Raw genomic sequence first — 13205 nt, 5'->3', positions numbered from 1 at the left:
CCCTTCTAAGTTAGCGAAAGTGAAAAACACTTCTGCGGTCATGCTGGCTAAAGGCAGACAACACGTGCAACAGTATTAAGGCTGCTGTGGAGAGGTATGGTATGAGCATAGGGCAGGGAGCCATGAACTCCATAGTTGTAATTCCAGCTCTGCCACTGACTCCCTCTGCATGGCTTTGAACAAGTTACTTAACATTTCTGAGCCTGTCTCCCACATGTAAAATGAGAATAACACTTCCCCATCTCCACGAGATGCTGGGAAGGTAACTGATATTTGTAAAGTTCTCTGGAGAGGGAAAGCTCCTCAGAAGTGCTAAATACAAGGCAGCAAGTGTCAGCATCTGCAGCACAAGTGCAATGAGGAATTAATGTTCTGCACCCAGGTGATTGCACCCTGCTCAAGGAGGTCCACTGATAGCTGTTTAGAACTCAGAACCTTGGGGGAGCTCTCTTGGCAGATTCACAAAAAAAAGAGATTCATAATCATTTAAATGAAAGGTTTTTTCCAAAGAGACGATAAGCTGGTTTGTGGCATGAGGTTACAGCTACAACCATGGGGAGAAGCTTAAAACATCCACTTCCCCCTTTTTCTCCACCACCCTTCTGGTGGAGGGATTCAGGGGAGAAGGGGGATCCTAGACATTTGGCTTGTGGCTGGCAACCCTGATCCTGTTGCCATGGAGCCTGAGTGCTGAAAATAATATTAAAACAAACGTAAAATATTGTCCATCAGAGGCACCCAGCAAATGGCAGGGTTTGCTGCCTTGGTGTTTGCTCAGGCTTTAATTTTAACAAATGTGTCTTGCCCAGTGCTGAGGTTTGCCAAACATGGCTTCTGGCAAACCACCAGAGGGAGAAAGTTTCACAGGGTATGAGGCTGTCAAATGAGAACATTCCAGATCTGCCTGTGAGTGCCAGGCAACACCAGGACCCTGGCAGCTAGATCAACCCAGCCTTGATGGGGCTGGGGGCTAAGGGGGAGAGGTTCCCCACTACAGCTCTATACTGGCCCAAGTGATCTTAACTGGCTACCCTTCTGGATGCAGGCACCACACAGGGCAGAGAATAAAAGGGAGGAAAATAATAGAGCAGCACTAGAAAACCTTGTTGCTGGGTTTACCTGGCCCCCCATGTTGGTACTAGGATGAGTAGGGGAGAGCCCCCACTCCCCACAGCTAAACACAGCCTTGGAAAGAACAAAATGTCTCTTGAGTTGAAATGATTGCAGAGCCTGACCCTTTCTTGTCCACCCTGATGGAAGCAAGGACAGAGAGTAGCTGGCTTTCCATGCCGCTGCTGTGAGGTGCGGGGACTGGAAGCCTAGCAGCTGGCTGATTTTCAGTGCTGTTAGTTGAGGGGCAAAGCCTCACAGTGGTGAAGAGTTGTGAGTTGGTAGTTCAGATTGCTGCATGTCAGGAGAGGGGAAGTAGAGACAAGCAAAACTGGAGATGGTTTCTAGACTGGACAAATTTCCTTCCCTGCTAGAGCTGAAGTTGTGAGGAACTATCTTGTACTCTTGTGTGAGGTACATAAATATAATACATTCACATACATGTGCGAGTTTAGAGATGCTAGACTGGCAGCCATAGAGGCTGAATTCCTCCATCTACAGATCATGGATATCCTGGACAGCAGCATGGCAAGCTCCCCCCTTGTGCCTCCAAGTGTGACCAGGGAATATGGTCTCCATGCCCAATATGGTCTCCATGCTCCTGGCTTATAACTGAAATTATAACAAGGAGAATACTTAGTGCCAGAGCTGAAGCTTCTAACTCATTTCATTGTGGGCCACTGAACAGCCATCACATAGAAACAACGCTTGGTTGCTAGCTGACTTGGACTGGCTTTGAACCTGCCCTAGGACCTGTGTAGGGATGGAATGCTGTGTATGTCAGGTGAGGGATTTGTCTGGTTCATCCAGTGAAATCTGTGAACTCCTAGAATGGCATACTGTGGGACTGTGGAGGGTAAGCACCCAGCGGTTTGTTTAATTGAATAGCCTATGATAAGTGAGACAATTTCTACTTTCATTGTAAGTGTATGTGCATATGATATTGTAACAAATCAGACCCCCTCCCCACCACACCTTCCCCTGGCTTTCGCTGTGCAGCACATTTATGACTGATTATAGCTTTACAGTGGCTGTGGTCATAGAACTTTGATCTCTGGCACCAAAATCACAGGCCACCAGCATCATTAACTGTTAACAGTATAGGGTTCGTGACACACAGTTGATTCCATCAAGGAGGAGCAATGTTGTACACATTAGCCTGCTCATACACGATGCCATATTTTTTGCTTTCTTTGTAAAAGGAACCTAAGTACATATTAAGAGGGTTTCCATGTCCCTCTGACGCATCAGTCACTGGCCACTACTGGAGACAGGATAGCACTGGTCTGTGCTGCTTTGGTAAATGCTATCAGAGTGGGTCTGAGTCTCTGTGCCAAGCAGTGAAGCGGTCATGGCTGTGAGAGGCTTCCCTGTATCCAATCAACCTTGTGCTGAGAGTACTTCAGTCTCCAAGCACTGCCAGTCCCATAACCTTCATCAGCACAACATACAGTACCCTCTTAGGAGGGCAGAAATTAATTAGTCACTTCATCCAGTGCGTGTTGATCTTAGATGTAATTGTATCAGGCCTCCACTGGGAGCAGCCTGGGCTGATTGATAGTTCTATCCAACTGCAGCCTTTGTTCATAGAAACTTTCCTTGATGCGAGTTGCACGGCAGGAAGCAGGTGGGCAGCTCTGTTCTGCACCCTGCCAACTTTGGGGTCCAATGCTTATTAGACCAGGAGTTTCATCAAGTTCTATTCTCTCCCCACCTCCCTGAGATGGATCCTGTGATGTTCTAGGATTAGGAATGCTTCTTAACCTTCAGGTTGATGTATCCCTAGAGGTGCATAGATGGTTTGGGGTTGGACGGATTTGATTTTAATCAGTAAGTGCTGGCTAATTGTCGTTCTCTCAGCAAGTAAAAACAAATCAAAATAACTGATATCACAATCTGTAGGAAGAAAAAGTGCTTTTTAAAAGTTTTAAAATATAATTGAAGGGTGAGTTGGTGCATTAGTGGCTCTATTAAAGAATGCAGCATTCCTTGACACTTAACTAAAATGTTGCAGACTGAATATAATGACTTATTTTACTGTGAATTGTATTGCTTCTTTGCTTATTGCATTTTTCCGTTTTTAAAATGTACTGCTTAATGTAACACTTTAACTTTCTAATGATCAGGAAAATTACTTGGGAAATTAGAGCTGGTCAAGGAATATCGATGATGTCCTGATAAGCTTTGACTAGATAATTTGGCAAATAACGTTTCTCTTTATCCTCACATCCCTACCAACTCCCTCCCGCTCATTAATGCTAGAGATGGGAGCATACTGAGGATGTAGAGGAGGTATGGGCTGAATAATTGCCCTTGCAGGGACCTCAGTCAGCGGACATGAGCCTATTATTAGGTTACTGCTGGAGTGACATCACCAGTTGCCGATGAATGTTATCCGGCACAGTGACGTCATTCCTGTAAGGACCCCCCTTTCTGGGCTAGTGCTTGCAGAAAAAGCATCTTCTCCCATAAGGAAGACCACCAGGCAGACGGGGATAGAGCTCAAATCTAGCCTGAACCTCTGGACTGCTGTATGAGACCCCTATCATCCCTGAGTCGCTCAGCCTCCTTTCTGTACCTGGCTTTAGCAGGGTTCTTTAAACATGTCTAGGTTCCGTTTGCCCTGCAAAATGGAACCATGCTTTAACCCAGTAGGAGAGACAACCAACATCATAACTGATTCCGTCAACACTCTTTTCACTGTAGTTTAGACAGACTGTCAATTTGCTGAATGTGTGGCTGGTAGGATGCTGCTGTTGCTGATACAGGGAAGCCTTCACTTGGCATCAGCTCTGCTGTCATCTACAGGAAAGAGAGGAGGTAGGAGCTCATTACAGGACAGCTGTTTTCTTTTAACTTCTAGAAATGAGAGAAGTGGGAGTAAAGACAGGGAGACTATGGCATGTGCTGCAGCCACCATGATATCCTAAAAAGGGTTTGAACAGACTCGCAGGTTTTCTGTACCCTCTGTCTTCTCTCACCATTAGCGCGATATGGAGTGTAAGTAGAAAACAGGGTTCAAAAAAGCTAAAAGATTCCTCTGGGGACAAAGCACATGAGGTTGATCTGGGTTTTAGGATGGTTTGTGTCACTCAGATTAAAAGCCAAAGTCCCTCAAACTTTGGTGGGGGTGAGAGTCGTCTGTGGGACCCTCTATTTCTTCATCCTCTATCCTTCTCATGTCAGACTGTCTGAAAGGAGGATAGGGTGCTGTTCCCTTCTAAGCTTGTCTGCACTTGTCCAAGTGTCAGGTGGAGTGTGTGTATGTGTAGATTGATAGGAAGTGTTCAGCTTCGTAGGGGCTGAGCAAACTGTCCAAGCCTTGCTCGGCCTAGATAGTGAACACAGCACCAGATTGTCAACCCTGCCATGGGGTGTTTGTACTGTTCCCCATAGCTGATCTGGAACTTGCCTAGCTGAGAAACTGCAGCCTCTCTTCCCACCTCTCCATAGACCGTCATGGGAGGATCATCACTCCTGCTGTTGATCACTGGAGCAGAGCTTTCCAACGCCACTGTCAGAGTATTCATTGTCAGTGGAGAGCCCTCACCTGGGGAACTTGCTATTTCTGGTCTACCAGAGCTCAAAGTTGGTGGTGGCCGGCAGGGCAGATTGTAAACTGCCTTGTTTAATCAAGGTAGGGTCAGGGCCCAGGCCCATCAAAAGGCAGGAGCAGACATTTTATTGTCATCCTGGTCTGTCTGTGTGTCAGTTTGGCACTTACAGCAAGAGGTCAAGATGCTGCCATGATGGGCACTGTATAAATAAATATATGATGGAAAAAATAATCCATCTCCAGTGTGATTTACGTTGGGAATGTTGGCTCTTGAATCTGAGGCTAGAGACCTGCTGTTTCTCACTGAAGTCCTTATATCCCCATTGTTAAATCTTTCCTTGGACAAGTTTTTTCTTGTCCCCCTCACCAGAGCTTGTGCCTCATGTTTGATCCTGGGCCTCTTTCACTTGTCCCAGGGTTAGCCTTACCATTTGTGGGACCCAAGATCCCAGAAAGGTGGCAAATCAGGCCACAAGTTACCTCCCCGCTTACCTGTTATCAGAGGAGTCTGGCAAAAAGGTGTTTCCTTTTGTTTCAGCTCCACTATCAGAGGAGGAGATGGGGTCAGCCAGGCAGAGATTGTAGGGGATGGTGAGTGATACCCTAGCAAGCAGCCTTAATTTGAGTCAGCCCTAAGGACAAACAAGGAGGGTTTAACATGCTTTAGCTTGGCTTGGGGTTTCTTGCCACAAACTCCCAGAAGCTGCATGGTGCAGGGGCTGACGAGGTGTTAGGTGAGAACCTGGAAGAAATCTTTCTTGGCCAGAGCAGAAACCCAGGTCTGTTGTTGTTTCACAACATGTAGGGGTGATGATCCAGAAAACAATCTTGGAGCAAGTGAACTGCTGGGACTGGGTTCATTCCTCCTCTTCAAAACCAACTTTGACTTTGCTAGAGGCTGAGAGGAAACCTTAATGGCAGTATGAAGACCTTTGCTACTGAAAGCTGCCCTATGTAGTTACAGAATCTTCATTCCAAGCTCATCAGGAAGAAAATGGAGCTTTGCGATTTTTAACTTCTCTCTTCTGAAATGTTACAGACCTTTAAATTGGGATGGGATCATGTTGATTTTGGGTGGAACAGAGTGGAAAGAGGTGAGGGGCCAGTTACACATTTTGAAATAAGAAAAGGAGTACTTGTGGCACCTTAGAGACTAACCAATTTATTTGAGCATGAGCTTTCGTGAGCTACAGCTCACTTCATCAGATGTTTACCGTGGAAACTGCAGCAGACTTTATATACACACAGAGAATATGAAACAATACCTCCTCCCACCCCACTGTCCTGCTGGTAATAGCTTATCTAAAGTCATCAACAGGTGGGCCATTTCCAGCACAAATCCAGGTTTTCTCACCCTCCACCCCCCACACAAATTCACTCTCCTGCTGGTGCTAGCCCATCCAAAGTGACAACTCTTTACATAATCAAGTAGGGCTATTTCCTGCATAGATCAAGGTTTTCTCACATCCCCCCCACCCCCATACACACACAAACTCACTCTCCTGCTGGTAATAGCTCATCTAAACTGACCACTCTCCAAGTTGGAGAGTGGTCAGTTTAGATGAGCTATTACCAGCAGGAGAGTGAGTTTGTGTGTGTATGGGGGTGGGGGGGATGTGAGAAAACCTTGATCTATGCAGGAAATAGCCCTACTTGATTATGTAAAGAGTTGTCACTTTGGATGGGCTAGCACCAGCAGGAGAGTGAATTTGTGTGGGGGGTGGAGGGTGAGAAAACCTGGATTTGTGCTGGAAATGGCCCACCTGTTGATGACTTTAGATAAGCTATTACCAGCAGGACAGTGGGGTGGGAGGAGGTATTGTTTCATATTCTCTGTGTGTATATAAAGTCTGCTGCAGTTTCCACGGTAAACATCTGATGAAGTGAGCTGTAGCTCACGAAAGCTCATGCTCAAATAAATTGGTTAGTCTCTAAGGTGCCACAAGTACTCCTTTTCTTTTTGCGAATACAGACTAACACGGCTGTTCCTCTGAAACCTGACATTTTGAAATGTTCTTCCTCTGCCATTTGGCTGTTTCAGTGACCTTTTCTATGATCCCTGTTTCCCCCACATCTTGCTTTGTTTTGCAGCCAGGAATACCTGATAATCTTCTGAAGGGTGCTGTTTCTCCTGTCTGGGTGTGAGCTATATCTCATCCCTGCCCATGTTACTCATTCATCTCAGAAAGAAACAGTCCAGTGTCAGCAGTTGAATAACTAACCAGCCAACTCTTCCCTTTGTCTTCTTCTTTCCCTCTTTCTCAGGCAATGTTGGTTAATGATGAATAAAACCCGGCAGCCACCAAAGAGCAGAGCACAGGGATCACAGAGGCCCTTGGAAGCCCAACATCCTTCTGGATTTATGCTGACCAAAATCGGTGCCTTCTGTCTGTAGCAGTCCAAGAAAACGACACGATTCCTCTTCTAAACTCCTGCATGTATCTGTCTCACTGGATGTTTTTGGAGTTGGGGCGGGGGGAGGGCTTGAGGGCAGCACTGTTATGCCAAATGTGCTTCACCCTTTATATTCGTTCATTGTGAAAAGAAGCCTGTCAACATAAGTGCCCACAGCAGGGCACATAGCTTAGAGGCCCATGTGACCCAAGGCCCAGTTAACTCCGTACTAATTTTGGTTTCACTTACGCATTCTGTGTTTCAAGTGCTGTTGCCTTTGTCCTTGTGCTCCAGAGAAAGGCATCTGAAGTATTGGGGGAAGAAACCCTGACCTGCTTGTTAGGATTAACTGTTCCTAACATGCTCTTGTCGTTAATACCAGCAGACACATTCCTTTCCTTCCAAGGCTCCCTCCTAAGAACAATAAACTGTCTAATGGTCACTGTGTCCGTGAGATGCTTTCAGCTCTGAGTTTGAGAATTGCTCCTTACTCTCCCTCCGGCCCCTGACAGCAGTGAAAATCTGTCAATTCCCAATAAGCATCAGGAATAGGGATAGGAATAGTTCCAATCACAGTTTGTAAATTAAAAATCTCGTTTGTTTCAGGCCAGGGGTCGAATGACTTTGGCTTTTCTGAAAGTACTTGGAAGGGGACAAAGCCTTAGCCAAAAGGGAACTAGCTGTGGTGAATCATGCTGCAAAATCTTCTTACCTAATACAGACTCCTCACTCCACCAGTCTCTTGTGCACTCTCTCTCCCCTGCTTGCTCTCTCACCCTCCAGCCCCCACTCCATTGTGTTCCCTCTTTGTGGAACAAGGGGCAGTAGGGAACAGCATGTGTAGCACTGCATCCCTATCCATGTTGCGAGGCAGTCAATCGATTTGGAATGTATTTCTTTGGGTGTCTCCTAGCATTGGCACTGCCTGGCTTTGGTCTGTGACGGAACACGTCTCTATTGCTTTGCACACTCTGTACCTATGTGTATAGCACAGGCAGAGATCGCTCTCCCATCTTTGACATGCAGCTACCTGTAGGTTGGGACCTGGTTCATGATTCCCCATGCCAAGAACACTATGTAGTACTTTGGGACAGGAAATGAAGAATAACTTTTCCATTTGAAACCACAGGGGGAATATAAGGTAGCCAGAATAAAATGAGCAGGGGTGGAATTTAGCCATGACATCCAGCCAGCACCAAAGCTACTGAAGGATGGACCATGTCTTCAATAACCGCATGAGATCAGGTCCTTAGTTTAATGTCTTAGCCAAAATGTCTCACCTCCAGCATTACAGTGCCCCTCACAGCTCTTTTGGGTGTTTGGTTCAGTAGTAGAGTGCCACGTACTGAGTCATTATTGAACTTTGCCACTCATCATGGGTGCAGTTAAACTGGAAATGTGCCCATATGTCAGCTCAGTTTCCGGGCCTTTTACACCTGCTGTTAATCAAGCAGGACAGAGCTGCAAAGCCCTGTTCACTATACAAGGCACTGCGTTCACTCACTGATTGCCCTTCCTTTGTTAAAGTCACAGATCTCCCTTTAATTCCAAATTTGCTGCACTGTGCAGGTCAGACCCACTGGCCCTAGGAGAGGAGGGAAAGCTTCGCGACCCAGAGCTAGGCACTTTGTGCCACTCACTGCAGAAATTTAGAGGGGTAAGGTTCATCTCCAGGTGGTGATGGCGACTTAATTACTGTTGGCTTGGAGGGGTGATTGTCCCCGTTAGCTTGTCTCCTTGTCCCACCTCTCCCCCAGGTTTGTTTGGCACATGTAACCTGCATTTCAGCCGCCCCAGTTTGCAGGGTGGAGGTGGTGATGGATTATGATGCCAGGGCTGAATATCGCACTGCGCAGGGCCATCTTCTCCCTGAGGCAACTGTAATACAGTTCCATGTTCTTTCATAATTAGCTTTATTTACCAAATTGGCAATTTCTCTGTTGAGAAATAGCTGATTATAACATTCAGGGAGTTGCTGTCATCTCAAGATATGCAGGTGTCTGTGAAACATAAACAGATGTGATGGCTCACAAAATGAACCCAATGGATAGTGGGGGAGGGGGAGATCCAGTCATAAAAACGCAAATGCAACTTCTCTGGCCTCATTCAGGCTAATGCTGGCCAGGTGCACGACCACTGTTGTGCAGCCTCAGTGATGAAAGAGTATCACTCTGAGGCCACCTGGCACTTCCTAATGAAGCACTCGATTAGTTTAACTACCTTTATTCCCTCTGCCCTTTGGTCACCTCCCCAGTCCACTGTGGGGCCGTCTGACCAGAAATCGTAGATGAGATGATGGTGGAGTGAGGCTGGTCATGACAGAAACCAACTCATTTTGTAGCCTCTGTACTCACTGTCATATGACTCTCCTATTCCTTACATATTGGTGCATTAAGTCCAGATTCAGAAGAATTCAGCGCGAACAGGATACATGTAAAGACTGAAATAAACCCATCTGACACGCATTGTGTGCAGCCCAGTGATGGGGCTAGAAAGCCAGCTGTCTAGGAGGTAGTGAAGCTGAAAGTCATTCAGCCCTGGGATATTGGCTTGATCTTCTCCTGGGAGCATGGCTATGAAATGAGTTTTGGTAGGTCTCAGGATGTCTCCTTGCAGGATGGAATTGTGGTTCCAGAAAATCCACCACCCTTGTTACCCCTCACTGATGAATGATGCCATTGAAAGATGCCAGCTGTCACATTCCCCCTCATCTTCCTCTGAGTCATCTGGGCTTAGGACAAAACTGGTCTGTTTGGAAAGCTCACACTGGTACCCCAAAATGAAATCCTGGCTGTAGAGCAGAGGTGGGAAAACTACGGACTGCGGGCCGCATCCTGCCCGGCCCTTGAGCTCCCAGCCGGGGAGGCTAACCCCCAGCCCCTCCCCCACAGCCTCAGCTCGCCGTGCCGCTGGTGCTCTGGGCAGTGCGGCTGCGAGAGCCACCGGGGGTGTAATGTATTCAATTGCTGTCTGTAGGAATGTCCTACTTATGGAGCACCAGGACTTGCAGCCATATGTAGCACATTCTTATGGGGAGCAATTTCATACACTACATCTGGGTAGGGAAGGCTGTGCCTCCCCAAACAGCCTGGCCCCCGCCCCCTCCCACTTCCCGCCCCCGTCTGCCCCCCCTCAGAAGCCCCGACCCATCCAACCCCCCTGCTCCCTAACCACCTCCTCCCAGGACCCCCCACCCCAACCCCCCCCCCCGGGACCCCACCCCCATCCAACCCCCCCCCGTGCCCTGACCCCTCTCCACACCCTCACCCCTGACAGGCCCCCCGGGATTCCCATGCCTATCCAACCCACCCTGTTCCCCATTCCCTGACTGTCTCCACTCCATCCAACTGCCCCCTGTCCCCGGACTGCCCCCTGGGACCCCCTGCCCCTTATCCAACCTCCCCCGCTCCTCACCCCCTTACCATGCTGCTCAGAGCACCAGGACTGGCAACCATAAGTAGTACACCATAAGTACCACATTCCTACAGGAAGCAATTCAATACACTACACCTGCCCTCCATACAGTTTCAGAACCCTGATGTGGCCCTCAGGCCAAAAAGTTTGCCCACCCCTGCTCTAGAGCCTTGGGTACCTTCTGAGCATTGTGAAAACCCTTCTCTCTACACATGACACACCATCTCTAATGAGTGTTCTCTGGTTTGTGTTCTTCCTTTTCTCCTGTCCTGTGTTCCTTGCAAAGACAGGAGACACCCTGTACCATGCGTTAATCAGCTCCTGCGGCTTATCTCCCAACTTGATTCCTTGACTGTTCGTGAAATCTTTGTTGCTTGCTGCAGAGCTCGAGTTTGATTTTCATGGAGGATTGTGATGGCAGGTGTCAGTTAAACTCTTAAGTGGCAAAGTTTGTTATGATTACGGTCTAGTCTTCAGTGGCAGATAGTTGTCCTCACCACACAATCTGTCACAGTTGGCACTAATTGGCAACCTAGCAGTCTCCACCAGAATAAACAAGGACTGAGCGGACCATAGAAACTGAACTGCACTCTCACTCTTAAAAGAAGGTCCCTTCAAGGCAAGGTTGAAGGATTATGGGGGAAGCTTTCTCTGCTGCAGTCTATGCTGCACATTTAGTGGATAAGTAGGACTTCAGTTTCGAGGACTGTTGCTCCAGCCTCTTTCACCTGCACAAAATTCTCATACAGCCAGATTTTCAGCAGTTCAGCCGAGCATCTGCATAACTACTTTGCCTGTGCAGTTAATGTAGTTGTGTGTGCAAATAGGTAATTGTGTGCACAAATGCAACTAGTCATTAGCATGTGGGGTGTACAGTTGCGGTAACTGCATGTGAAAATTAGGTTTGCAGAATGCCCAGTTACAAGCACAAACTGTCTGAAACTGGCTGGATGAATGGGAATTAAATAAACAATGTGTTTTCATGCAAAAGGCCCTAGCATAATGGTAAGGGAAGGGAACAGAAAGAACAAAAGAGAGAAAATACAGGAAATAAAAACATAGTTGTTCAAAATTGTCCAAGAGGCCTCAGTGGCTCTTTAAATGCAACATTCAACAAGCACTCGGAAGCTCTAATATACAAGAGCATCTCAGGCTCTCTCAACACTGAATTTGTGATCTTGCATAAAACTACAACCCATCGCCTCCTGTGGTTAATATTTCACGCTTGACTTTACCAGATGCTTTATCTAATGTCCTCTTTGCATTCGTGCTTTTACCAACTCTGCCTTGTCCACAATGAGAGAGGCTGAAGGAGGAAGGCAATTGCCAAGTGTGTCTGTAATCTTTGTAAGAGGGTTTTGTGCAGCTGTTGGGGGAGAAGAGTTAGTCTCACTTCCTATTTTATAGTCTGCTGAATCGTGTGATCTCATGCTGTGTACTTCTTTTCCAGGCAGAATTTTCCGTTTGTCTTTTAAGGTATTATTTATTTTATTGCCAAACTACTTAAAAGTTCCTTTCTGTAGCTTGCTTGCTAAACAGGGCCTGATCCCTAGAGGGACTGAGCTTCCATTGCAAACACACTGGTCCTTTCACGATCAGGTCCTTAACCTTGTATGGTGGCCTGTTGCAATGACTGTCACAGCCTGTATGGGAGTGGAAGAAGTATAGGTTCTATGTCCCCTGGCTTTCCCTCCCCCCACTCCTCTACCAATTGCTGTAGTAGAAATGTACTTATTTAAAATATAGTCTACAAATGCAGTGGCCTGTTATGTGTACACAAAGACTAACACATGATTAGCCGTTACAACTCACACTGCATTAGAATACCTATTGACTATTAGCCAAGACAGTCAGGAATGTAATCCCATGCTCTGAGTGTCCCTAGCCTCTGATTGGCAGAAGTTGGTAGTGGACGACAGGAGATGGATCACTTAATGATTGCCTGTTCTGTTCATTCCTCTGAAGCACCTGGCACTGGCCAATGTCAAAAGACAAGATATTTGGCTAGATAGACCCTTGGTCTGACCCAGTATGGCCGTTCTTATGTTCTTACCAGGATCTCTCCCCTCTCCAGCTGGTGCAACACAATCAGAAATTACTGGCTGTCTTTAACCAGAATCTGAACAGCAGTACAGAATCGCGCAGGCCTGTACCCTAACACCTGCTCCTCTTGAATGAAATTCTATATAGTTGTCCTCGGGGAAGGTGGCTGTAATATTCTTGGACTGATCTCCTTATAACCTTCCACCACCACCACCACTGTGTGTGCATGTCTTGCTGTCTCCTCATTTCTCCAGTTCTCCATGTTGAGAGGTGATTGATTAAAGTCTCTTCCTAGCCTGGTTTTGCAACCTCCCTTGTGTCCACAATTGTTCTGTGCAAGTAATGATACCCCTCCCCCTCGGGTATCTAATGACACCTGCAGAGTGGTGGTAGTCTGTGGGCAACCTGGGGCAGAGCCAAAGGGAGCGACTAGAGCAGCTGCCAGCACAAGCAGGCCTCCACGTCCAAAATGTGTTTCTTGCATTTAAGCACCATGCACTCTCTCTTCGTACGTTCACAGCCAGTCTGCTCACGGCAAGGAACTTTTTGTCTCTTTTGCTGGAGATTCGAACAAGCAAACTGTTGTCTGTACTAAAGGTAAATTCAACTGCTCCTCTGGAGTCTGAAACAAACTACAGCTGGCAACCCTCATCTGTCCTTGAATGCCCCAAATTACATGCCCTCTTTG

The 13205-nt window shown here is 47.1% G+C and overlaps 1 protein-coding gene across 5 annotated transcripts in view; it reads left to right on the top strand.

Moving 5' to 3' along the window:
- CHCHD6 (coiled-coil-helix-coiled-coil-helix domain containing 6) overlaps positions 1-13205 on the top strand; it is a 200848-nt gene that overhangs the window by 165160 nt on the left and 22483 nt on the right. Inside the window, exon 10 of one of the 5 annotated variants that reach the window (XM_048856015.2) lies at positions 6932-7502. The exons of the other annotated variants lie outside the window; for them this stretch is intronic. Within the exon in view, the coding sequence (XP_048711972.1) occupies positions 6932-6955 (24 nt within the window). The 3' untranslated portion in view covers positions 6956-7502. Of the gene's footprint in view, positions 1-6931; positions 7503-13205 lie in introns of those variants that run through there. 5 annotated transcript variants of the gene reach the window in all.

The sequence above is a fragment of the Caretta caretta genome, chromosome 7, assembly GCF_965140235.1.
Source record: "Caretta caretta isolate rCarCar2 chromosome 7, rCarCar1.hap1, whole genome shotgun sequence".
In the NCBI taxonomy this organism is placed as follows: Eukaryota; Metazoa; Chordata; order Testudines; family Cheloniidae; genus Caretta; species Caretta caretta.
This window is presented reverse-complemented; position numbering and strand designations above follow the sequence as displayed.